The sequence below is a fragment of the Schistocerca gregaria genome, chromosome 2, assembly GCF_023897955.1.
Source record: "Schistocerca gregaria isolate iqSchGreg1 chromosome 2, iqSchGreg1.2, whole genome shotgun sequence".
Lineage (NCBI taxonomy): Eukaryota > Metazoa > Arthropoda > Insecta > Orthoptera > Acrididae > Schistocerca > Schistocerca gregaria.
This window is the reverse complement of record NC_064921.1, coordinates 245570021-245597917: the sequence shown is the minus strand read 5'-3', so window position 1 is coordinate 245597917 and position 27897 is coordinate 245570021. Positions and strand designations below refer to the sequence as shown.

Below are 27897 nucleotides of genomic sequence, written 5' to 3'. Positions count from 1 at the left end.
AAAGAGTGTTTAGTAACAATATGTGGCCCACTAGAAGTCCTGATTTAACTCTGTGCGATTTTTATTTATGGGGTGCACTGAAGGACAAAGTGTTCACAACAAATCCTCACACAATAGAGGAACTAAAGGATAATACCCGTGAACCAATTAATTCAATATCTCAGAGAGGATTACACCATGTGATTAACAATTTCTTGAGTAGACGTTAGAAATGCATGGAAAATAATGGCAGGCAGTTCCAGTATCTCCTTGCTTGACATGGGTGAGTACAAGATTTATTTGCTTATATTTTAAATGTAGTCATGTTGTAATGCAGCAGTAGATGGGCAACACGACATCTCATCTCTGGGCAATGGAGTGTTCACTGCTCAGCATCTACTGCCCCACACAGGTGGTCATCAGATAACTGGGACATCCAGTACATAGAGATGTATCAAAGTTCATTAGTTTGCGTTCTTCTTTCTACAATTTTCTCCCCACCATTGCATTTTTTGAAATATTAATTAATTTAAGAGAAGTATGTTCTGTAATATTAGATGTTATGCACATACAGCCACCAAGAGCTCTCTCTCAGGAATGTGTTTGTTATATTGTGTGAACATGGTAGAGAATCAATGAATTAAGATTGTTTTATTTTGTCAGTGCCTTATCTGATCACAATTCAATATTTATTTATTCATCCAAAAATCACAATCACAGCACAAGATCTGTGACATCATAGAAAAATCACTGTTTCCTTGTGTTAATCCACAAATCCTGCAGACCGGTCACACACGAAGCATTAAATGTCTCAAGTATAGAATTGAAAACACAAAAAATTTGAGCCTGCAGCAAATCTAACACATGCAGCATTAAGGATTTCTCCAAAACACATCTTTCAGTACAGTTTGCTGTCATAAAGTTTCAGGAAATATACTACCTATAAATCTTATCTTGGATTAGCTTTTAGTGATATTTAGTAGCTGAATATGAAACAGGAAAAAAATCATATGTAAACCTTTGGCTACATTGTGATATTCCACCGTCTCCCCTCCTGAAATCATGGTTGCAATGACAGACTGATGTATAGAATAACCCGAGGTCTAGGGTAGGCATAATGGATGAATTTCATACCCTTCTCTAGCACAGAAACAAACCACACCTCAGTAATTCCCAAATGAACATCATCTTTACCAGGCAAGGTCAGATATTTTCGGAGTGCAAATTTAATATTTGTAAGCACTTATTTAACTCACAATAATTCATTCAAGACATTGAACATAATAATATTAAATTGAACATAATAATATTAAAAGAGCGTGCGTGGCATTCTTTGGTTTTTAATTTAGGAACCTTATTGGATTCTTACAAGGCTATCTTCTAAGAGATGGGTGATTTTGGCCACTAAATAGCATCTGGTACTACATTTATAGCCTGGCTGTCGTGTTTTGGTTGCCACTAGATATCGTCTTCACTGTGTGCAGCTTTGGATACTTGACAGCGAAACGCATGCTTTCAGACCCTCTCCTATATTGTTGTTTAGACAATGCTTTCAAAAAAGTATCACTATAGTTCCTTAGTTTGACACTGAATTTAGCAGCTCAGAAAGTGAAGAAGAATGTGATGTTACTTCATTAGAGACTGAAAGTGATGACAGTTCATCAGCTGAGTAACAAGTGCTCACCAGTGGTACAAGATAAAATACATTCACTGTACTCCTGCCAGCTCCTTCAAGATTTATGTTCACAGGAAACCAATGTGAAATAAATGACTAGTCTCCATAGCTACACATAAACCAAAAAATTACTCCAAGTTCCAAAAGTCCAGTGCACAAGTATACACAGGAATTTGTTATTGGTGACCTTCAAAAATTTTTAACGCATTAAAAGCAGTCTTTATCTGTCTATATATAATTTCATTCATTACAGTATGTATCAAAAAAATATTTTTTGCAACATAATTTGAAAAAAAAAATCATTCAGGGCTTAACATATATAAAACTTTTCATTCCTCACATGAAGAAAACTTGCTCATTTGTGAGATAATATGCATAATTTAGATGCAAATTTCAAAATTACCAATATGAACTTAACTGAGTTAATGAATGCAGAAATGTTGTCCTTCCTAATCCTGCAAGAAAGTCTTCTCTGGATTCGTGAATCATGCATGGAATTGAGACTCATGTTCTAAATGCTGTTAGCAGATTAGGATACACTGATCTTCATCATACTCATTCATTCATTCATTTATTGAGCATCCATTTTTTTCATATACAATGATATAGGAGTTGTCATGTTACATTATATGAGTTTGTAATTATACAATAAATTAATAACATAGGCCTATGGTGCTAAAACAAATATAAATATATATATCATGCAGCATATAGTAGATAATAACAAAACAAACAATAATTAATTATTTATAGTGCATACTATTTCATACATTTCCTTTTCAGATATGACTTATCAATATCATTGACCACTCTAGCAGAGAATAACAGAACAAACAATAATTAATTAATTATAGTGTGCACAGGCAGACTATTTTCATACATTTGTTCAAATATGAATTATCATTATCATTGACCTCTATGTCACTATGTTCTGAAAATCCATGTACTCTGTAAAACTGTAAAAACATTCTCTTAATAACATTTTAAGCTCATTTTTAAAATGTAAAACTTTTTTAACTTTTGGATGCTTAAGGGAAGGGCACTCAAAAGAATTTTGGGGTGATATACTGCACTTTTGTGATATTGGGCTGTTTTGTGTGTTTCTCTGTGGAAATCATTCCTGTGTCTTGTTGGGTAGTCATGGCACTCACTATTTAAAGAAGAAAATTGGGGGTGAGATTTTAAAAAGTAGATACTTTCGTAGATATATAAAGATGGAAGCGACATTATTTGAAATTCTTTGAAAATTTCCCTGCAGGGCTCTCTTGGTGCAGCCCCTTTCATTATTCTTAATGCTCATTTTTGTATAATGAATGACCACATTGCCAGACGTGAATTACCCCAAAATAAGACACCATACTGCAATAGCTTATGCATAAGAGCATAATAAGCACATATTACTATTTTTTCACTGCAGCAGTTTTCCAGCATTCTGGGTATATAGCAGCATTTACTTACCTTTTTATTGAGCATTTCAATATGTTTATCCCACTTTAGATGCTCATCTAACCAGATACCTAAAAATTTTGTGTCTGAAGTTTGTAAAATCTACTGTTCACCAAGTTTCAAAAATTTATTCGGCTTTACTTTATTCAATACATGGCTGAAATTCATCCATACTGTTTTTTTATTATTATTTTCACAAATAAACAGTTATCTCTAAACCATTTTCCTGCTTCTTATTTTGTTATTTCTACTTTGTGTTGCAAGTCAGTCTCATTTTGAGCTTTAATAAAATGACTTGTATCGTCCACATACAATACAGCATTAGCTAGTGTTAAACAGTTTGGTAGGTTATTTATGAAAATCAAGAACAAGAGGGGTCCCAGCACAGAACCTCGTGGCACTCCATTACTAACTTTCTTATATTCTGAAAAGTGAGAGGTTTCTTTGTGAACTATTTCTACTTTCTGGTATCTTTCTCACAGGTATGATTTAAACCAGCTATGAACAGTACCACATACACCATAGCAATATAATTTCTCAAGCAACAATTCATGATCGATAACATCAAATGCCTTTGATAAATCTAGAAACACCCCACAGTTTACTTCATTATGATCTATAGAGATCAGGAAAGGTTTTAGGAAATTATATACAGCTGTTCCAGTTGACCTATTTTTCTGAAGCCATTTTGCTCACTGATTAATATTCTACTTGCGTTCAGGAAAGCGGAGAGTCTTTCATGCATTATTCTTTCAATAACTTTTGAGAAGCAGGATATCAAGGATATGGGTCTGAAGTTTTTTACATCATGAGGATCACCATTTTTATATAATGGTTTTATTATTGACAGCTTTAGTTCTTTAGGGAAAGTGCCAGTGCTGAAAGAGGCATTAATTATGTCTACAAGGGAACGAGCAATATTTATGCTGTGTTTAAGTACTTTATCTGGAATGCCATCAGTGCCACAAGATAATTTATTTTTTAGTTTGTTGATTGCATTCTGTACTTCTTGTACACTTACAGGGTATAAGAACATAGTTTTATCATTTGTGGAGATGTTATGTTTAATCTTTGTTTGTCTTTGGGTTTTTATGAGGCTTTGTACAATACTTGCATAATGAAGGTTGAATATATTGGCAATACGTAAAGGACCACTTATTGTTTTGTCTTCACTTTTAATAACAAAGCTGCTGTCTCTTACTTTACTTCTGCCTACAGTTGTATTTATCACATTCCAAACTGATATCATTTTCTTGTTACCCTTGCTTCTACCAATGTATGAGTCATTATGTAACTTTTTTGCTTCAGTAATGACTTTCCTGTACAATTTCCTGTGACAGGTGACATACTGCTTCAGAGCTGGATTTAGCCTGGCTGATTTACTTAGCTTCCTAAGTCGCTCTCCAGATTTCCATATCCCCTGTGTTACCCAAAGTATTAGGCTTGCTTTTTATTTTAATTTTCTTAAGAGGGAATGTAATTTCATAGTTATATTTAAACAAGTTAAAAATGACTTGAATTTCATATCCATTCTGTCGAGTTTCTCTAAATCGCAGTCTGAGTTTTTTAGTAAATTATTAAAAACCCTGATATTGTCCTCATTGATACATCTTCTGTAGATATATTTCTCACATATTCTAGAATTTGTGCCCAGTACTTTATTTATATAGAATTTTATTGCTTTGTGGTCTGAGAACCCTGTGTCAGTTACTTTAATAACATGATCTAACTTTTGCAAGTCAAAAAATATTTGATCTATTATCATTTCAGAGTGTTTTCCATATCTAGTGCATTCATGGACAGATGGTGCTAAATTTTGTGAATATAACAAACTGTTTAGTTTTGATACTTTTTGACAGTTGATTTTAAAGTTGTCATTGGAATCACCAAGTACAATAATGCTCTCTGTAAAATGTCTTAATACACTAATAAGTCTTTCAACACTGTCTAAAAATGTCATAAAGTTGCCTGATGGGGAATGATATATGCACATAATAATTATTTTGGGTTCTATAAGTTTCCACATACTGTATTTGAACTCTTTTTCAATGTGTTTTATCTTACTGAGTTTAATTTATTTACATTCAATTCCTTGCTTCACATATACACATGTTCCTCCCCCTTTAAAATTCTCTCTACAAGAGCTGCTGATCATTTCAAATCCTGAAACTTCCTGGCAGATTAAAACTGTGTGCCCGACCGAGACTCAAACTTGAGACCTTTGCCTTTCATGGATAAGTGCTCTACCATCTGAGCTACCAAAGCATGACTCACACCCGGTTCTCACAGCTTTTACTTCTGCCAGTATCTCGTCTCCTACCTTTCAAACTTTACAGAAGCTCTCCTGCAAACCTTGCAGAACTAGCACTTGCAGGAGAGCTTCCGTAAAGTTTGGAAGGTAGGAGACGAGATACTGGTAGAAGTAAAAGCTGTGAGTACCGGACGTGAGTCGTGCTTCGGTAGCTCAGATGGTAGAGCACATGCCCGTGAAAGGCAAAGGTCCTGAGTTCGAGTCTCGGTCAGGAACACAGTTTTAATGTGCCAGGAAGTTTCATATCAGCGCACGCTCCGCTGCAGAGTGAAATTCTCATTCTGGAAATTTCAAATCCTGTTATTCTGGCTGTACAAGTTTGGTTTTCTTTTAGCCAGTGCTCACTCATACATAAAACTGAAATATCCTTTAATTGTTCAGCCGGCCGCTGGTGGCCGAGCGGTTCTAGGCGCCTCAGTCTGGAACCGCACGACCGCTATGGTCGCAGGTTCGAATCCTGCCTCGGGCATGGATGTGTTGATGTCCTTAGGTTAGTTAGGTTTAAGTAGATCTAAGTTCTAGGGGACTGCTGACCTGAGATGTTAAGTCCCATAGTGCTCATAGCCATTTGAACCTTTAATTGATCCATCAAAAGCACATCTAGTTCAGCAATCATACTAATTAGACCCTAGACATTTTGATATAATATAGTTAATGATATGTTGTCTTTCGAATCCCTCATACTGCTCACTTCATTGTTTGGTTGCTGCCTGTCTTGAATCAGTGTTGTACCACTCCCAACTTGAGGCCTAATTTTATTAACTCATTGAGACAAACAGTTTTTGGTTGTTGGTCAGCATAAGCTTCTAGAAACTCACCCAGTTTGAGACAATTATGGAGAGGTATTTCCCGCAACACATAGAAAATGTTCTCTTTAATAAGCATGATTCTTATGTTTATAGCACTGCTATTTTATTCTGCCATCCATAAGTCATCTTAAAGTAAACCTTGTCATATCAAAGTAGCATTAGACTGTACTCACTCCTTCTCAAGTGCTGACCTTTTAATGTTTTGTTTTTCTTACATCTGTATGGACCTCATACTAATGTAATAGCAGCTGGTTACTTACTATAAAACACACTTTCCCCTTCTTGTAATTTTATTATTGATGTACAGCTAATGTGTTAAACACATATTTTTACAACTAGGAAAAGAAATGTGGGAGTGTGAAAAAAGATGATAACTGAAAATGTTTGATCTGAGATACAAGCAGTCAAAATACTAATTTGACTTCCAATGAATTGTCTCAGTAATTGTAATCTTTAACATAATAGCCCAGAAGCTCATCATCCCATAATTTGCATAAAGGTACTGGTTACTATTTTGGTTTTTTCCTTCTGAGAAATATTACTTCTTTCTGAGAGAATAAGGTAATATTTTTAATGATATTACTAATTCAGTTCAACAACAAGCATATTAAAGAAAACTATTGTAAATGTGCTGTCTTTGTCCTTCTAAGTTTTCTTTGAAACAGAAGGTAACCTAATTATTGTCCAAGTAGGATCAGTGTATCTCACTGTATAAGGTATTGATCCATAATCACCGTTACTTTGGTTTTAAAGTTGTCAACAACAATACTGTTATCATGTTGAAAAAACCATGTTCCTAAATTGGTATATAAAGTACATTTTCATCAGTTAGTATGCTATTTAACCAATGACTTCTGATGTTGCCTTCATACCTTGTCCCTAAATTACATGTTTTTAAAAATAATTCTGCATTAATCAAATTTGTTTCAGATACTCTGTGAAAGAGGGAGATCCAAGTTTGGCATCAGGCTGTGATGCAAATTGCCAGAGAAGTCAACTATGCACTATTGTTACATCCTATTTCAGAGATACTACTAAATGTGACGAAATAACAGCCAGTATGCCTGGAAGAGCAAAAATTCTGAATAAGTAATTTAAAAGAAAGCCACAAAGATGAAACTACCTTCTAACCAACACATTACAACATGAAACTAGTGAAGCAGTAACGAAGAGAGTGAAAAATCACTAAGCTTTTGATGACTGCAGAATATTCATTTAGTTTAATGTGCTATAATTTTTGTGGTCATTCAATTCTAGGAAGCAATGAGTCAGTCACTCTAAAACTGTGAATAAAACATTTTTTTTTAAATATGTGTTTCTGTAAACCAAAGAAATCATTTGGAATTTTTATTCTCCAAGGAAAATCATTGATTTTGAAAAGAGCCGTACCTCACAAAGAAGACTGTTGTGTTTGCTCAACTTCAACCAAGAATAATTACAAGTGTGTCAGTGTTCAGTTACATAAATTGCATAATAATATGTATTTTTCTTAAGCAGTTTGAAGTTTCTTAGAGGCAACTTCAGAACTGAAGTCTCATAATCATAAATTGCTTTTTGTTGATAGTCATCCAGTTTAATGACAAACACAAAATGCTTCGGTTAAATTTTTTACAATTCCACATAGTCTTATGAAGTGATGACCAGTCTCCGCCAATTAAAAACTCTTTTAGTGTTATTCCACTGGTTAATTTAGTAGAAACTGTCCTAATTTTCTTCCAAATAATGTCATTAAACAACCAAGTAAAACGACCTTACCTTTCTATGCTATAAGCAGCATTCATCGGTAGCAAGTCTACACAGTCCATTCATGTCATTATTACACAGTTCCCTTGTACCTAACACTAGTTTACTGTCGACTTAATGCACTCCCAGCACAGTAATCACAACAGTTTCCTGATTACTGACAGGAAAACATATTGCAAGAATAACTATCAATGACAGAAAACAGCACTTTGAAAATGGTTCAAATGGCTCTGAGCACTATGGGACTCAACTGCTGTGGTTATTAGTCCCCTAGAACTTAGAACTACTTAAACCTAACTAACCTAAGGATATCACACACATCCATGCCCGAGGCAGGATTCGAACCTGCGACCGTTGCAGTCGCACGGTTCCGGACTGCGCGCCTAGAACCGCGAGAACACCGCGGCCGGCCAGCACTTTGAATTTGTTGTTTTATCATCATGTAGCCTTAATGTTATTTTTAGATGTTCCTCCTTGCAGGCATCACAAGCAGCCATTGACTGTTGAAGATCAGAGTTCCGTATTGACAAAACTATTCCAACAAGCACATGCAGCAAAGATTCCTCAGGGCAGTCATTTGCTATTGTCCTGCCATTATCAATACTGCAGTGCCATGACCTCCTTTTATGTGGACAAAGTAGTGTTTCTGATACATATTATGTATGTATCTTTTACATACAGTGGCATCTCAACATGACTCACTAATCCACTGAAGATCGTACGCACCTGTCATCCAAAGCAATTAAAAATTATTTAAACAGATTTGTGCCACTCATGCAGCCTGACACTGGGCATCAAATAATTTCTTTTCATATAGCAGAAGTGCATCAATTCAGATTGTTGTTTAGTATAAAACTGTTGATTCTGGTTGCTGTAATTGCCAAAGATAAGAAATAACCACTGCTTCAGTGACTTACCAACTAATTATTTTCAGTTGAATGCTATTATTTTCAAATTTGGTATCACTCTAATCACTCTCACAAAAAGAAATTTAATCATTTTTCAAGGAAGTCACTATCTTGTTGCTATCATTTCAGTATATACAAGTTCTTACAGTTAAAACTGACAAGTTTCATATTTCCAACACCAAAGAAAAACGAACTCCTTCTTTTTAGTATTGTGATAAAACAGTATTTCCTAGTATTTTCAATCAAGCATTTGGAAAATAATTCATCACACAAACTCTTTATATTTTCTTCAATATTTCAAACATTTTTATGGTATAACACAACATACATTTTCAACAAAGCAGTGTACATGCATAAGCAACCATGGCTAATTCAGAACTGATGCAGAGCTTTATAACATATTCTTCATTTTTCTTGTGACAATAATGATTTTCAACGGAATCCTGACTGGGTTGAAGAAATCATCTTGTGTAGTCTGGCTGTCAACATGGCTGCAAACTTGTTTGTCATACGTCTCTTTGGCAATACTACAGCAGAAGATCTCTCCACATCTGTCAAGTCACTGTGTAGACCATGAAATGAGGAAAACAATCACACAGTTTGTAGTATATCTACAATACATTATACATATTAATACTGGTAATTATTTATTACAAAAGGGAAAAATAGTAAGGCAATGAACCTTGCTGTGCTGGAGTGGGAAGACTCTTAGTCAGTCAGCTTCCCAGCTAAAACACCTCACTACATGTTCCAGTCACTGATTGAGATGCTCTGTTAAACAGTAAATTTTTTGTCAGTTGCAAAAATCTACCCAGTCTCACAAAATAAATCTACATGCCAGTGACAATAATAAGCACTGTAGATGGTGAAGATGAACTTTTGTCACTGACATGAGCAGCCACAACTCACACCTAAATGTTTATGTATGTGGACAGCTAAATCAGTTCTGGAAGGGCAGGTTACTGTCATCGACGAAACATCATGCTCCAAAAGAACTACAGACAACGTTGGGGAGGAAGCTACTGTCAAATGGCTGATATGATGTGGCCTGATTGAGGAATAGCTCCAGTGAGTGATAGCTGTTATGCATCAATTTTCAGATGCTTTCACGTCCAAAGTGTAGAAAAGATAGATCAAGCAGCTCATGATGAAACACCATATGATCACCGGGGATCATCCATCAATAAAACAGCACTCATCTAGAGTGCTGCCAGCTACAAGATGACATCATTGAACCTTCAGAGGATCCTTCGTCCTCACCTGTTGTCCTTATGAAGAGAAAGGATGGCATATGGAATGTCTGCGTCAACTATCAATGATTGAACAAAATCACAAAGCAAGATGTCTGCCTGCAGTGACGCATTAATGACACCATAGACTGCTTGAAAGGAAAAAATTATTTCTGCATTACAAACTTGCAGACAGGCTACTGGAGAATTGAGGTTGACTGCGAAACTCCTGACGGCCTCTACGAGTTTAAAATTGTATTATTTGGACTGTATAATGCTCCAGCCACCTTCGAACATATGACGAAATAGCTGCTTCAACTCTTTAAGTGGATGGATAGCTGATGCTTCCAGAATACTGTCCAGGTCTGAAATGAACTACTCTAAAACCAAGAAAGAATGCCTAGAAGTTGTTTCGGCCACCAACAAGTTTTGACCATATTGATTTGACAAACCATTCACCATTGTGATGCGCAGCCATTCTCTATGCTGGTTGACTAGGCTGAAAGACTCATTGGATCAAATGGCGAGAAAGCACTGAGGCTTCAGGAGTAGGCTATTGTAGTGGTACATGATAGTGGATGCGTATACCGGGATGCCACGTGCATTTCAAGGAATCTTTCATGGAACACAGCACAATGGATGAAATGTTGGTCATCACTACATTAAACGATGCTGCTGCTTTACAAAGGAAAGATCCAGCACAGCTGTAAACCATAATATCATTGGAGGAGAAAGAACTGATCAAAGGAGAAATCCATTTAATGAATGGAGCGTTGCATAAGGGGAATTAAGATCCAGTGGAGTGTAAATGATTGTCCTTCATCCCAGCTCATCTACATCCAACTAGCATGAAGTATTTCTGTGACACACCAACATATGGTCACGTGGGATTCATGAAAACTCTAGATAGAAACAGATGCAGATTTCCACTAACCCATTAGACATTATGTGGTAAACAGTAAGGAATGCCAGCTATGGAAGCACATGCAGCAATTATCTTCAGGGTAGCTGGTACCAAATCCATGTATAGCAGCACCATTCCACCATACAGAAATCTACCTCCTGGGGAGGTTCCCAAAGTCGACAAGTAGGAACTGATGGATAATATAATAGTATGCACTGACTATTTCACTTGTTATCCTGTCACCAAAGTTGTGCCAAGTGCTGAAGATCCAGAAATTTCTGAGTTCCTTGTAGAATACCCCATAGTGAAGCATGTAGCGCTGCTTGAGATTATCTCTGAGTATAGAAAAGTTCTCAGTTTGACTAGTGTCAGAGATAATTGAGACACTGGGATACAATACTGCCTGCCATCACGTTCACAAACAAAAGAGTGAAGCACGACACTACAGGCATGGCACTGTTCTTGCTGCTCCATGGTCACAAATCCAAAACGAGAACAGATGTACTGTACATGTTTCAACCAGAAGGATGACTCTATGAAACACCTCACCACCAAGACAGAAGAAGCAAGACAAGTGGCTCACATGCAGACCCAGGACACCCAAAAGAAAGACAAAGCATTATAATGCCAAACACTGTATAGCATATTAGAGCCTGGGAGACTTGGTGTGGCTCTGCATAAAATGGGACTACAGGAAAAATTACTAGCCATATTGTATCCTTGTTGCTTGTCAGATGTCACATAGGAAGTCAAGCATTATGACCCTTCACCAAGGAAACAAAAGTGTAGTGACATTTTCCATGTCTTCCATATGAAGACGTATTAGTGTCCTGAGGTTCAAATTGGCAATGGAAGTTTTAAGCTTACCGAAGACCAACTCAACAATGTCATATGCTGTGGTGCATGCAGTGTGGCATAGTGGTTAGCCTCACTGGACTGTGTGCTGCAAGTCTCAAGCTCAAACCTGACCACCAGCAGTTACTTGTTACTTAGCATATGCCACTTCTTGAGGGTTCTCAAAATATCTTATGTTTCTTATTCTGGAATATTTGATGTTAGTACAAATAACACCACACACTGTCCAGGAGTCCAGCTCTGTTCAGTTCTAGCTGTACATTGGTGTTCATGATAATGTGCTTTCAGTGCTGTGTGTTGTATTTCACTGACTGCCCTGCTTTCAGGTTTGGACTTGGTCCTGGTTATGACATGACAATATCATAAGTGATATATGAAACTCTTGTCATGCAAGATGCTACTGTTGACACTAAATGATATTTCTTTGGCTTCAGAAAAAAGCTGACAAAGGCACACTCGAATTTTTACTTGCATTTCCACATACATAAGTAATATTTAGAAGGACAAGATGAAATATCTTTTGAACAGTAATGCAGTAATGAGATGTAGGTATTTCATGGCACATTATTCAATGCACATTATTACAGATTCTAAATTAGTACAGTAGGCTTAAGTTTCTTAAGTTTTATGTACATCTAGCATGTACTACTTGTGCAGAAGTCACAATGCTATCGATTGCTGTGTGCATCAGACTCAAGACATATGAAATTTTAAACAAACTGTGTTTCTAAGCAAAGTAAAGTTTTACTTGTGCCCATATTACCTCAGTGGGATTGAAATGGCAGTCTTAAGGTCCTCTGCTGTTTTCCATTCTCATCTGTTTCGTAAGTGCAGTGTGCAGGGTTGTGGTCAATGACACGTAGCAGCAGTTACATGTGGGTTTGTAATGAGTTGAAAGGGATTGCACTGTTAAGTGCCATATTTTATGGACTATTAAATACTATGGACTTTAAGACGCATCTTAATTTTTAAGTAATTTTTTTTTTAAATAACATTTTAGCATTTATATTATTAGACTGCAATGCCAGATTAAATAAGAACTCTTAGTTTATAAAATCAAACCGATCTTTAAAATTCCAGAAAATCACCATCTGAACTAACTTCTTCTTCCTCTTCATTGTCATTGTTGTCCTCTTCATATACAAAACAGTTTTCACTGCCATCGGGAGCATTACTTATTACTTATGCTGCACTTCTTGAAGGATTTAACAATAATATCTTCTCCCATCCTAGACCATGACTGTTTTATTCACTGACATGTTTGATTGTAGGTTTTTTCAAAGCTTCCTTCGACTTGAATTCATGTTGGGTTTCATCAATCATCCACTTGTTCCATTCTTATCTCATATACACTTTTTATCATTTATTTACTGAGACATGAAGAAGTTGCAATCACAAAGTAAGTGCCCCTGGAATAACAGCAAGCTCTGCATTCCCCTGTCTCAGCTTCTCTTTCACAGAATTTTTCAAATGACAACTAAACTGATCTAGCACAAGAAGAGAACTCTTGAAACTTCCTGGCAGATTAAAACTGTTTGCCAGACCGAGACTCGAACTCGGGACCATTGCCTTTCCCAGGCAAGTGCTCTACCATTTGAGCTACCCAAGCACGACTCACAACCCATCTTCACAGCTTCATTTCTGCCAGTACCTTATCTCCTACCTTCCAAACTTCACAGAAGCTCTTCTGCAAACCTTGCAGAACTAGCACTCCTGGAAGAAAGGATATTGCGGAGACATGGCTTAGCCTCAGCCTGGCGGATGTTTCCAGCATGAGATTTTCACTCTGCGGTGGAGTGTGTACTGATATGCAACTTCCTGTCAAATTAAAACTGTGTGCCAGACCGAGACTCGAACTTGGGACCGTTGCCTTTTCTGGGCAAGTGCTCTACCATTTGAGCTACCCAAGCATGACTCATAACCCATCTTCACAGCTTCAATTCTGCAAGTACTTCATCTCCTACCTTCAAAACTTCACAGAAACTCTTCTGCAAACCTTGCAGAACTAGCACTCCTGGAAGAAAGGATGTTGCCGGGACATGGCCTAACCATAACCTGGGGGATGTTTCCAGAATGAGATTTTCACTCTGCACTACAATGCACACTTATATGAAACTTCCTGGCAGATTAAAACTGTGTGCCAGACTGAGACTCAAACTCGGGACCTTGGACATTTCGTGAAGGTGATGAGCTATGACAGAGATATCTCAGGGAAATAGAACAAGAGTTTTGCACTAGCACATTTTAAAAACTTTTGTGTTCAAATCTGACACAATACAGTTGCAACAATTACTTACACTACTCATGTATATACTTTGCACCACACACACCACACACTGTAGATAGTAAAGATTGACACCCGTGATAGAGGGTTGAAGCGAAACTGTAGCAGCTGAGCTTTCTTTCAAATTTACATTTTACACGGTGTACAGAAATTCACTGAGCTGACTTTTAATAAGCTTGTAACATCAACTGGGGAAGTAATACTCATTTTTTCACATCTCTGTTTCTCTAAACAAGTGTGAAATAACACTTTAATGATGGTGAGCCCATGAAGTGCAGCTCATAAGCAAAACATTAAACAATAAAGCGATGGTGACAAAGATTGTATTAAGCAGCTGTCCGAATGTACACTTACGGGTTAACCACTTGGCTGCTGTTATGTTTCTGGTTTAATTCAATACGTTCATCAATTTTTGCTTTTTCCTGGGTGAACATAAGGGATGATCTCTCCAAAAGGTGTGTTTTGAATGTATAATTTGTGGTCATAGCATGTCAGAAAATAGCTAGATTACCTAGTACACAGATGCCAATTTCAATTTTTGGATGAGTTTTTACTTGCTGTTACCAATATGTGAATTTTTAAGAACTGATGAAATTCGTTACCACAAATTATTGTAAAAACATTGTACTGTACATTTAATTTCTTTCATTTAGACAGATTTTAGACAAAGTAATGGAGATGATTGCGATTTTTAATTATGTATGCCGATTACATGTGTTTTTGATCATATTTTTTGGGGTTTTAACATTTCCCTCGATTCTGCATGTTCATCAATTTTGGATTTTTTAAGTCTGGCTTGCACTAAAATGTAAAATAGGGGTTTCACTATATTTTCTCTTCATACTCTCGTGGCATTTTCTGAGATATTATGGTTTTGGTTCACATGCTAAAACCATGATCCTTCATAAGCCTGTAGCAGCAAGCACCTCCACCCTTAAAGTTTGTTAAGTTCCACTGTAACACTAGCTTATGAACATATACTATATTAATCATTTTTGTATTAATTCCAGTGCCATTTTCACAGTGTCCTTGAATCCATTTCAATATGTTAGTTTTGGCCATTTTGCATTCCGTCCTCTCTTTGCACATTTATTCTTGCTCAGTATTTTCAGCTCTGCTCTACTAGCCCGCCAATCACAAATCTGTTGAAGTCATCAACAACTACTTCAACTGCCCTGCATTTTCTCCAAAGTTGAAGAGACTAAAACGCTTTTTCCACGAACTGAAATTGCATTTGAATGTTTTCAGAAATGGGCTAAAGTGTATAATTAGTCAATACTATAAGCACATCTTTCTACTGGCTATCAGTAAGAGAGAACACATTTTAAATTAATTACAACCAAATCTGGAGCTATATATAAATGTTCTCTAATAGGATTATAATTGAAACTAACCTCTTTTTTCCAAGAGTTCCTATGCAGTGCACACCACAGCTCTGAGGGAAGACTGTCAAATCAGTTGTAAAGCCCGTATTACACAGTACGCCTAAACCATAGACCTATGCACCAGTGCCCCAAGCATGCATATCTGTAACAACAGGCTGGTTCACATAGACCTATTACACCATCCACATGGGATATACCTGGCGCGCATGCGCAGTAGACAGTGACAATGCACAAAACGCAAACAGATCTGTCTGATCTCTTGTAAAGTCGTTCGTTCTACAGCACGAAACACAAGGGGGACCGTGTGACACATTGGAATGTCATCCGTTCTAATTATTTATGTGACTCAAGGTTCCTATTTCATAAGAAATTGTACTATTTCATTGTTTATTAAGTAATTTTTATTCTCTTATGTACATTACTACTGTTCTGAATTACAGACTGAACAGTTGGTTTTATATTATGACACTTTATTACACAGGTATATGTATTTATACAGCATTTTGCACACGGAGGACTACTTGTTTTTGGAGCTATTGCCCTGGTAGTGACAGTAAATCTTTAGATTAGGGCATAACGATGACAAAAACAAAAAGCCAGGTGTTGTAGAGTTTGATCCTGGCTGAAAAGAAGGGACTAAAGTAGGAGATTATATTTACTGCGTATGAAGGAACAGGGGCTTCAACATCCGCATGAATTTTGGAGCTTCATGAGGATGGACATGGCCTGTTTCGAGAAACTGCTGTCTATGACAGAAGATTGAATTAGCAAGTGAGACACAGTCATAAGGGAGGCTGTCCCCCATTCTCGAAAGTAAGAATTAAATAATGTGTTAATTCGTTTTGTAAGTATACCAGCCTAGACCATGAATAAAATACCGGTAAACACCCTGTTATGTTGCAGGCTGGATGTAACATTACACTTCCTGGTGACCGGGGAATCTTTTAAGAGTCTGGCTTTTAGCCACAGAATAGCACAGTCCACGATTTCAAAAGTTGTTGTGGATATATGCACTGCAATTTGCAACACTTTAAAGGACCAATACTTAAAGGTGTACTTGTGTTATTTTTCCAAGTTTGGGCTATATACCGGGTGAGTCACCTAACATTAACATTGGGAACAACTCCTAAACCACAACAAAAACTGAATAACCAGTTCTGCAGACCAAAAGTGAGGAGAGGGGCTGGTGGAACTGGTTAATACAAACCATTGAGAAATGCACAGAAGTACGAGTTTCAACATATTTATGTTTTTTTTTTTTTTTTGTTTTTTTTTTTTTGTTTTTTTTTTTTTAAATGGAAACCTGTTATTATTTTTAGCACAACGGAAAATACAAACAAATGCTTAATCAGTGCCATTTCTTACATTGTAAAATGTTAAGTACATCTGGAGTAATTTTTAATACAAAGTTGATGCTTGAAAGCTCAGATGTTCAGTCTTGTGCTGCAACAGACAAGATCTGTAAGGGTATGTTTACAAAGACTATGATATTTATGAGTTTGGTAGTCTCTGTGTCTGCGTGTAGCACTTCCTGAATTAGTCCTTGTATTCAAAATAACTGTAGTACACTGTGTTACCAGACATCTGTGGTAGTGTACTGTAAACAAGTAAAAACAAAAGTACGCACAGTAGGAGTGTGAGCTACATTAATTTAAGTATTAACTGTATTTTCCTTACTTGTCACTTCTTCTACCATGTGTTTTTGCTTTAGGAGGCTTTAATTTTCGAGTACTAGTAATAGTGTTCCATAGATTTCGTGTTTGTTTTGAATGCAGTCAGAGAGGGTCCCTTTAGTCAGCTGTAGTGGCAGTAGTGCTAGTGGTTGTTTTCAATACCGTCCAGAGACAGGTAGTGCTTATTTTCATTGTTTTCAACGAGAACTGTCTAGTAACCCTCAGTTTAGTCAGCTATCAGCTGCCTTTAGTGAATTAGCAGTCTAGTTAAAAGTTGATTAACTCTCTACAGTAAATTGATTTCTTAGGATTGATAGGATGTGTGACTGCTGTGTATGGATGCAGGAGGAGCTGGCCACTGTTTGCGAACAGCTGAACATGTTGATGGCCGCGGTCAGCCATCTTCAGGCTGCTGCCTCGGAATGTAGCAGCAGTGGGGAGTCTGGTGCATGGCATGGTACACCACAGGTGTTACATGCTTCACCCATGGTCCCTGCAGTCGAGACATCTTCGTGGGTACCGGGCGTGTTTGGGCCACCCTCTCCCCAAGGGGAGTGGTGGGTTCAGCGGCGTTCGCGGTGCACGAGGTGGAGGGTCAATGTGGAGGCTGGTCATGTGGCATCATCCGCTCTGCCTGTGAGTGTACATGTGGCCACTCCTTCAGCAAGGTCTGAGCAGGCACACGGGGGGAGGGGTTTATTAGTGATTGGGAGCTCCAATGTTAGGCGGGTGATAGTGGAGCCCCGTAGGGAAATAGTGGAAAGGTCGGGGAAGAAGGCCAGTGTTCACTCTGTCTGCTTGCTGGGAGGTCCCATCCGAGAAGTGGAGGAGGCCCTGCTGGTGGCGATAGAGAGCACTGGATGCACCCGATTCCAAATTGTTGCTCAAGTCGGCACCAATGACTTCTGCTGCCTGGGTTCAGAGGTCATCCTCAGTTCATACAGACTGTTGGCAGAGTTGGTGAAGGCGGAAAGCCTCGCTCGCGGGGTGGAATCTGAGCTAACTATTTGTAGCATCCTCTGGTTTTGAGCCGAGTGGAAAGCTTAAACCAGAGGCTTAGATGATTCTGAGGAGATATGAGGTGCAAATTTCTCGACCTCCGCTATCGGGTGGAGAAATTTAGGGTCCTGTTGAATAGTTCAGGCGTCCACTACACACAGGAAGTGGCTACAAGGGTAGTGGAGAATGTGTGGAGTGCACATGTGGGTTTTCTAGGTTAGGGAATCCCCTCCCTAGGCCCAACAAGACGCCCTCTGAGACACGACAAGATAGTAGTAGGCAAAACACAACAGGGAATAACAATATTAAGTGTGTGTGTGTGTGTGTGTGTGTGTGTGTGTGTGTGTGTGTGTGTGTGTGTGTGTGTAGTGAGGCTTATAGGCATGCAACATCGAGGTCATCAGCGCCCTGACACACGTGTGTAGTGGGGCTTATAGGTGCACAACATCGAGGTCATCAGCGCCCTGACACACATGAAAAGGAACGAATGTGGACAGAACTAATAAAACTGAAGCACACACGCAAAGAAGGCAGGAAAACAAGGAAAATGCTACATAAGAAAGTAAAACACAAGGAAAGGGAAAATGTAGCAATAAGAATGCCACAGGAAATTGTCATTGGCTGGCCACTTACATAAAATATGGGTGAGCTCGTCACACAGTGAGCAAATTAAGATCCTCTCCCTAAAATCTTTGTAAAAACATTTGACATGGCACAGAACTTTAAAACTTTGAATCACATTCATCCGAGTGTTGCCTAAAAGAGATGGCAGGTCTGCTGGCAAATCAGCCGTGGCTCGCTGGTCAGAAAATAAAATGCAATCCAATAAAACGTGGCACACAGTGACCTGGATGCTACAAACACAACACATTGGAGGGTTCTCGCGCCGGAGCAGGAAGCCATGTGTCATAGGGCTGTGGCCTATCCGAAGCCGAGTAAGGAGAACCTCGTCCCGTCAATGGCGCTGAAAGGAAGTGCACCATGCATGGGTTGTGGGCTTGACTACGGAGCTTATTGTCAGTCACTTCCACCCACTCATCCTCTCACCGACGCATGACTCGTGAGCTCAATAGCGAGGTGAGTGGGTGCAGGGAGATAGCACACTGAGATACTTGTGGATCGAGACACACTTCCGTGGCTGCGAGATCTGCCCTTTCATTCCCAGCATTGCCGACATGCCCCGGAACCCAGCAGAAAGCCACAACCTACCCCAGTCCCTGTAGTTGGAGGAGGGCATCCTGGATGGTCTGGACTATTTTATCTGCTGGATACAAATGTTGCAATGAGTGAAGCGCACTGAGTGAATTGGAACAGACAAGAAATTTAGGACAGGAAGAATGTCTTATCTGCTCCAGTGCCCGCAAGATCGCAGACAATTATGCATCAAAGACAATAAAAGACTGAGGCATGATCCGGAAAAACAATAGAGCAACCAATGGAATCCCCCTGTTTTGACCCTCCACAAAAACAGCAACATAGCCGTGGTGCTCAGATAAAATGGCAGAAAATGCTGCATTAAAAACAGTGGCAGGGGTGCAATCTCTCTTGTACTGCAATAAATCTAAAATCACTCCAGGCCACTTCAGTAACCAGGGTGGCAGGTGGTTAAAACCCAAGATTTGGGGTTGTACAGAATCCACACCGAGGGACTCTAGCACACGTTGCACTTGCCTTGACAAGCTGTGTCAGAAAGACCCTGGAACAGATGGTTAACCATCATCTGACCTGGCTGTTAGAGACCAGACAGCTCCTTAGCTGCTCTCAGTGTGGATTCCGAAAATTTCGGTCCACGGTCGACAACTTGACCCTCCTAGAGGCAGGCTATTCAGCAGGATTTCCTCCATCAGCATCACTGTATCGGTATCTTCTCTGATATCAGTAAGGCACATGATACTACTTGGAGACACTGTATTCTTGCGCAACTGCATCAATGGGGCTTTCATGGCCACCTCCCCATTTTCATTCGGTCTTTCCTTTCTCAGCTGTTTTTTCGGACCCATGTTGGTAACACATTGTCTGATCACCTTGAGCAAGAGAACGGTGTCCCCCTGGGCAGTGTTTTTAAGTGTTACCCTCTTTGCCATAGCCATCAACAATATTAATGTGGTAATAGTAAACTGCGGGAGTGTCTATAGAAAGGTCCCAGAACTGCTCTCATTAATAAACGGTCACAATACCCACATAGTATTAGGGGCAGAAAGTTGGCTGAAACCAGATGTAAACAGTAATGACATTTTAAACTCAGATTGTAATGTATACCACACAGACAGGCTGGACAGAGAAGGAGGAGGCGTGTTTATAGCGATAAAAAGTGCAATAGTATCAAAGGAAATTGACAGTGATCCGAAATGTGAAATGATTTGTGTGAAGGTCATGGTTAAGCAGGCTCAAACATGGTAATTGGATGTCTCTATAGGCCCCCTGGCTCAGTAGCTGTTGTGGCAGAGCACCTGAAGGAAAATTTGGAAAATGTTTTGAGTAGATTTCTCGACCATGTTATAGTTCTGGGTGAAGATTTTAATTTACCAGATACAGACTGGGAGACTCAAACGTTAATAATGGGTGGCAGGGATAAAGAATCCAGTCAAATTTGTTTTAAGAGTGTTATCTTAAAACTACCTTGAGCAGTTAAACAGAGAACCAACTCGTGCCAATAACATATTAGACCTTCTGGTGACAAACAGACCCGAACTATTTGAAACAGTTAACACAGAACAGGGAATCAGTGATCATAAAGCGGTTACTGCATCAATGATTTCAGCCATAAATAGAAATATTAAAAAAGGTAGGAAGATTTTTCTATTTAGCAAAAGTGACAAAAAGCAGATTTCAGAGTACCTGATGGCTCAACACAAAATTTTTGTCTCAAGTACAGACAGTGTTGAGGAAATGCAATCTGAAAACAAAGGAAGTAGGTTACAGTATGCTTGTTCGCCCACTGCTTGAATACTGCTCAGCAATGTGGGCTCCGTACCAGATAGGGTTGATAGAAAAGATAGAGAAGATCCAACGGAGAGAGATGATAAATAAACTCCAGTGGAAGACTCTGCAGGAGAGATGCTCAGTAGCTCAGTACCGAAGAGTCGAGCAGTTGCTCCGTCTATGTATATCTTGCGAATATACCATGAGAATAAAATCAGAGAAATTAGAGCCCACACAGAGGCATACCGACAATCTTTCTTTCCACGAACAATATGAGATTGGAATAGAAGGGAGAACCGATAGAGGTACTCAAAGTACCCTACACCATCAGGTAGCTTGTGCAGTATGGATGTAGAAGTAGAATAGTGTGTACAGTGTTGTAAGAACTGTGAAAGTGGTTTATTCTAACTCTGTAATGGCAGAGATGATACTCATTTAAGGCAAGTGAAGACAAAATGCAGCTCCAGCCTGAAGATTGCATGCAGAAAGGTACCCAGACAGACATCATCCACCACACTGCACATTTGAAAGCATCTACAAACAGTTGTATGTAGCAGGTATGGTTGTAACACACAAACAGGCCAGTAATAAACCCTTAACAGGAGAAGCAGGTGTAGTTGTTGTGTTAGCTGCTGTTGCTGTGAACCTACACGAGTTCATGTGACATCATTAGAGGCAGCACAATAAGTCAAAGTACTGTAATGTGTATACTTCATCGTCACAAATTTCACCCATATCATGTGTCGTTGCATTGGCAATTACATGGAAATCACTTCAATAATCAAGTGAATTTCTGTCATTAGGCATTAACAGGGAAGGTGTTACAGTTCTACCTGGCTACCGATGAAGTAGGTTTCACAAACCATGGTGCAGTGAATTTACAAAACATGCATTACTGGTCCATAGACAATCCTCGCTGGCTCTGATAGGTCGAGCGACAGAGACTGTGGAATGTAAATGTACGGTGCGGAGTAATTGGCAACCCACTTCATTAGAGGCACCCAAACAGCTGCAAAATACATCTAGTTTCTACAAAATGATCTGCAACCACTGCTAGAAAATGTCCCGCTGGAAACATATAAACATATGTGGTATCAATATGATGATGCTCCTGCACATTCTGCAATGAACACTAGGCTGACCATTGACAGAATGTTCAACCGGCGTTTCATAGGATGTGGCCAGCCCTTTCTCCTGATCTTAAACATTTACACTTCTTTCTGTGGAGTATGTTAAAGGAGAATGTGTACCGCGATGTGCCTACAACCCCAAAGGATATGAAACACTGTATTGAGGTAGACTGTGGCAACATTACGCCAGATGTACTGTGCTGTGTAAGACATTCATTATGCAATAGTTTGCAAATGTGTGCAGCAAATGATGGGCACCACTTTGAACATTTGTTGGCATGAAATGTCAGGGCACACTCTTTTACATTCTGTAATTGAAAACAAAAACAAATTTGTAAGTTTAACTACATTCTCATGTTAATGTGCATTTTCTTTCAACAAATCAGTGCTGCACAGTATTCTTCACAGAAAAGGACTATTACAAATGTTAGCATGTGGACGTAATGTGCTGTTCATGTCTCTTCTGCACCTACGTTACAGCACTGTGCTTTCTGTATCCCTAATTAATTCGGTTCTCTCCGATACACATGACTGAACTGCTGAGGAGCTACTCAAGTACTCAAGCATCAACTTTACGTTAAAAATTACTCTGGATGTAATTAACATTTTACAATGTAATAAACACCATTGATTAAGTTTTTATTCTACTTTCAGCTGAGCTAAAAATAATAACTGGTTTCTATTTTTTTAAAAAAACATAAGTACTTGCTGAAACTCATACTTCCATGCATTTCTCGATGATTTGTATTAAACAATTACACCAGCCCCTCTCCTCACTTTTGGTCTGCGGAATTGGTTACTCTGTGTTTGTTGTGGTTTGGGAGTTGTTTGCAGTGGTACTGTTAGGTGAGTCACTCTATATATGTGCTACTCAGAGTTTTGCAGTCCTCGTCTGTCACACTGGGCCAAACTGGAAGGACTTTCTCCCTTTCACTGCTAGTTTCTCTTTTCTGGCATGTCAAAATCAAACAAGAGTTGTAATCTAATCAAACATGAACTTTCGTAAATTAAGACATTACGATACAAATTGAAAATCATGGTATAATGTTATATGCATATTACTCTGAAAGAAACTATTTCCAACTACCTTATTATGATACAGTGGGCATACATACACCTTTCCTTGCTGTATGCATGATTTAAGATGCTTAATGCCTCTTTGCTCCATTTCATTTCTAGAATATGAAGCTACCAACAGCAAAAAATCCATTCACAAACAGCTAGTATGAAAAAAAAGGTCTCTTTTCTTCATTTATGAAACTTGCTTACTGAAAAAAATGCAGAAGATTACCAACACTAAAATCTGAAATTAGTCACTAGCCACTTAACAATAACCAAACAAGCAGAAAGCACTGTGGTACACAGTTCTGCGCATGCATGAGTTATCGCTGCCTACTGTGCATGTGCGGATTGCTAGCAGTTCAGAGCTGTTCTCCATTCTGGTGTGTGGATAACATGTCTGCTAATTTTCCTAGTTTCACCTGTTCTACCGCTAGATGGCTGTTGCGCTGGACCAGTAGTGTTCGCAGTGGATTGTCGTGTAATACCCACTTAAGGATACAGGGTACTTATAAATAATGGAAAAAATTGATTATTTTTTATTACTTTATTAAATTCTGTTATCTTTCCTGATTACAATGGCATATACATTTAGGGTTTCAAATGAAAAATGACCTATATATGCCAAGTTTTAAAGTTACAGTCATGTATGATGCCATACCCTCTTTTTCCATTATAGAAACTAGTATTATTTCGAAAAGAACTGTGAACATCCCGTTTCCAGCGATTACATGTACGATATATTTTATATGTTGGTAACAGTGCAGGTTTCTAGTGTCTGTAATTGATTATCTTTGCTATTATTTACTTTTGTTTTGCTAAAGCAGTTTGTTCATGTGTTATTGAATGTTTGTTGCCCAAGTGCTACATATATTTGTGTGCAATAAATATGAACTATGCCATGCATCAATAAAGTCAATAAAGGGAAATCCGTGGTAACCAGTTCACAAACAAAGCAAGCCACACTGTTGAAAGTAACCTATATATCAGTTCTTCAGGAAAGAGATTCCCACATGGCACGCCTCCAGGTGATTCAAATTTTTATGTTAACAATGATACTGTTTGTAGTCGATTTGTTGTTGTTGACGTGGACATCTTATCTTCTTTGATAAGGAAGTGGTGAAATGTAAACAGTGTGATGGTGTAGGCTGTCTGGAAATAACTGAACAAGAAAGTAGCGGTAAGGTTTCAGCATCAAAATTAGTTGTTCTTTGTAGATACTGCAATAAATCTACCTTGAACATTGTGCATATTTCATATGATGTGAATTTGAAGTTAGTGTATGCAATGCGTGCAATAGGAAAAGGAAAAAAGGCTGTTGAAACATTTTGTGGTTTGATGGACCTTCCTCCTCCTCCCAGTAGGTTCAGCAAGTACATAAAAATAACCTTTAGATGCCTTGATGGTTGTGTCTAAAGCATCTATGAAATGTGCAATAGAAGAAACTGTAAATATTAGTGGAACTGGGGGCATTGCTGTTGCACTTGATGAATGTGTCTGCTTTCTGAAAACTCACCAGGAATTTTCAACAGTAAATAATCAGATTCATAAACACGAAACAAGAAATAGAGATGATTTTCACAGAGAGGCCCACAAAGGAGCACTATACCAAAAAAGTGTCAACTACCAGCCCAAAATACTTTTTAATGCATTGCCTGCTGCAATAAAGAAAATTAAAGAATGTCATAAATTCAAAGTAGATCTTAAACAATTTTTAATAAGAAACAGTTTTTACAACATTAAAGAATATATAAATATGGGAAAGTAACATTATTTATATAAAGTGAAGTAAAATACTTGTACTTATTATGCAAATTTTTGTAACACATTAAATAACAGAAATTATATTGTAATTGTCTAATAGGGGAAAGTAAGATTATTTATATAAAGTGATGTAAAATATTTGGATTTATTATGCAAGTTTTTGCAACACATAAAATATCAGAAACTATATTGTAATTGACTACATCCATACAATGTATATTGTTAACGGATGAATAAAGAGATTGATTGATTGACTTGATGGGACATGGCAACATCGAGGACATCATTCCTTGAATGGTGTTGTAAGTGCTACTTCTGTGACTTTGGCACAGAAGGGGGTAAATTATGCTGCCACAAAAGTCTTTGGCCACCTACCAAACAGCATCAAAAGCCTGACAGATAGTCAACCAACATTTAAAAATAAATTAAAAGAATTTCTAGATGACAACTCCTTCTACTCATTGGCTGAATTTTTAGATATAAATTAAGGGAGGGAAAAAAAACTAACTTAAGCATTAGTGTCATGCAATATTTTGTGTAATGTAATATCTTGTACAGACATCTTTCATTAACCTGACACGTTCCACATCATTACGAAGTGTCGTATTCATGATCTATGGAACAAGTATTAATCTAATTTAATCTAATCTGGAGAAAGGAAATACTGAACATAGGTGTTCTAAGAATTATGATGGTTACAGTGGGGGTATGGAGTGTGAGAGAGCGCTAAAAATATTTCAGAGGTCAGTGCCCGTTTATAATGTTAGATGTATGAAGTACCTAGACGATGGGGACTCTAAAGCTTTCAATAAAAGTAATGAGTTCAATGCTTATGGCGATACCTTGGTAACAAAACTGGAATGTTGATGCATGTGCAACAGAGGATGGGTGCTAGATTGAAGAAGCTATGAAGAGAAATGAAAGAAAAGTTGCTGTCTGATTTCTGTCTGGCCAAGGCAGATTGACAGAAACTGAAATAGACCTCCTTCAGAGTTATTATGGACTGGCCATTAGACGAACTGCACCTTTGAATGATGTTACAGCAATGAGAAAAGTGGTATGGGTCACCTACTTTCATAAGTCGTCCACAGATAACCACCCTGTTCATGAACTTCACCCTAGAGGAGGAGATACTCGGCATGGTTACCAAAAAGCAAAAGAAAGTGGTCAAATATACTACCATAAGCATCCTCTTCCTGAGCCTATTATGAATGAAATAAAACAAATTTTTAGAGACCTGAGTGACCTTGTTTTGCTTAGTAAATGTCTTCATGGGGGCATTCAGAAAACAAATGAAAGGTTCAACCATTGCATATGGGAAAGATTGCCCAAGAATGTTTTTGTAGGACTAAATACATTAAAAGTTGGTGTACTAGATGCAGTGATATGTTTCAATGATGAAGTGATAGGAAGTATGGAAGTCCTGAGTAATTTGGACATAAAATGTGGCTCTAATATGGAAGATCAATTTTTGCATGTGACAGAAGATGGGTGCATGAAGCTGAAAGATTCACTCTTCTATTTACCAAAGAAGCAAGAAGTACTAAAAGGAATGCCAAGAGGAAGCTTGAGATTAATAAATACTACAGGATGAAGACTATGGTTCAGGAATGTTTTGAGGCACAGTTTAATTGACCTCATATCTTCATTCACAATTTGCTGCAAGTTGTATTTTTCAGAATTCAGGTACAAATATTTCCTAATGTTTATAAAGCATTGCTCTAATTTTTTTCTGTAACTTGCAATAGTCCATACTTATGCAGTAGACCTAAGCTTTATTGCAGAATCAACTAAATTATAGAAAAAGTAGCATTTTATTAGGAAAAGTTGTAAAAATTAAAATGTAAGATGTGATATTTTGTATCCTTGTTATATAGATATTAGGTGGAATTAAATAGGTCTAGTACCTCAACCATTATTTCATGCATATCTGGTAGAAACTTGGTCTCCTTCAAATGCATAACATTGGATTAAATGGTACGTCAATTTGAGGAAACATTTTGGGACAAATATTGCATCAATTTCATTGTATTTTTTTTTAATGGCCCTAAGCAGGTTCAAAAATATTCAAAATTTGTTTAGGGAGTGTGCTGCATTGCCTGATATCAACAAAAAATCTGTAAAACATATACATTATAAACAGTGCTGGAAAGAAATATGTGTTGATTTTTACTAATATTGAGCCAGAAAAGTACCGTGTATCCTTAGTGACCAACGTAGCAGGCAACAAAGTAGATGACAAATGCAGTCGGCAACATGTACAAATTCCCACGCCACGAAATCTCCTGACTGCTGCTGATTGTTTCCGATTCGGAACTAGGGGGGCCGCATGCCAAGTTATAGTTTCCATACACCATACAGTAAGTTATGCTAAAGCTTGAGCATGTGACGATGTAAAAGAGTTACATCATAGGCGTATATACAGATGTTCTACTGAAGATGTCCCTTTAAGTTTTATTTATTTATTTCGTGTTTCATAGATCGATATGTGAACATATCCCTGGATATAGCGCAAGTCAAGGATTTTACAGATTATTGTTTTGTGCACAGATACATTGATCTTATCATTAGATTAAAGAAACTGTGAAGTTTAGCATATACCCTTACATATTACTTAAGATACAGGACATCTGAAAGAATATACAGTCATACATAAATTTGGGTATTGTTCTTAAGTTATACAGGCATCATATACATACATACATAAATTTGGGTATTGTATTAAGTTACACTGTACTTACAGAGTATGGTTAATCAATTGTAGAGGTCACACAGTAAGGATTAAGCACAAACAAGAGATTCTATGCATTTTTGCTAAGAAA

The 27897-nt window shown here is 37.9% G+C and overlaps 1 protein-coding gene and 1 long non-coding RNA gene across 3 annotated transcripts in view; one reads left to right on the top strand and one right to left on the bottom strand.

Annotated features, from left to right (window-relative positions):
* LOC126336779 (sphingomyelin phosphodiesterase-like) overlaps positions 1-7529 on the top strand; it is a 338554-nt gene extending 331025 nt beyond the window's left edge. For both annotated transcript variants that reach the window (XM_050000797.1, XM_050000796.1), the window contains exon 11: positions 7151-7529. In XM_050000797.1, coding sequence (XP_049856754.1) covers positions 7151-7313 — 163 coding nt within the window. In that variant the 3' untranslated portion in view covers positions 7314-7529. The remainder of the gene's footprint in view (positions 1-7150) is intronic.
* A 1619-nt stretch (positions 7530-9148) lies between these two features.
* LOC126336782 (uncharacterized) lies at positions 9149-27514 on the bottom strand. Its single transcript, XR_007564995.1, has 2 exons — positions 27271-27514; positions 9149-9433 (listed from the first exon to the last, which is right to left on the bottom strand). It is a non-coding gene; the product is annotated as an uncharacterized LOC126336782 (long non-coding RNA).
* Positions 27515-27897: the final 383 nt, after the last annotated feature.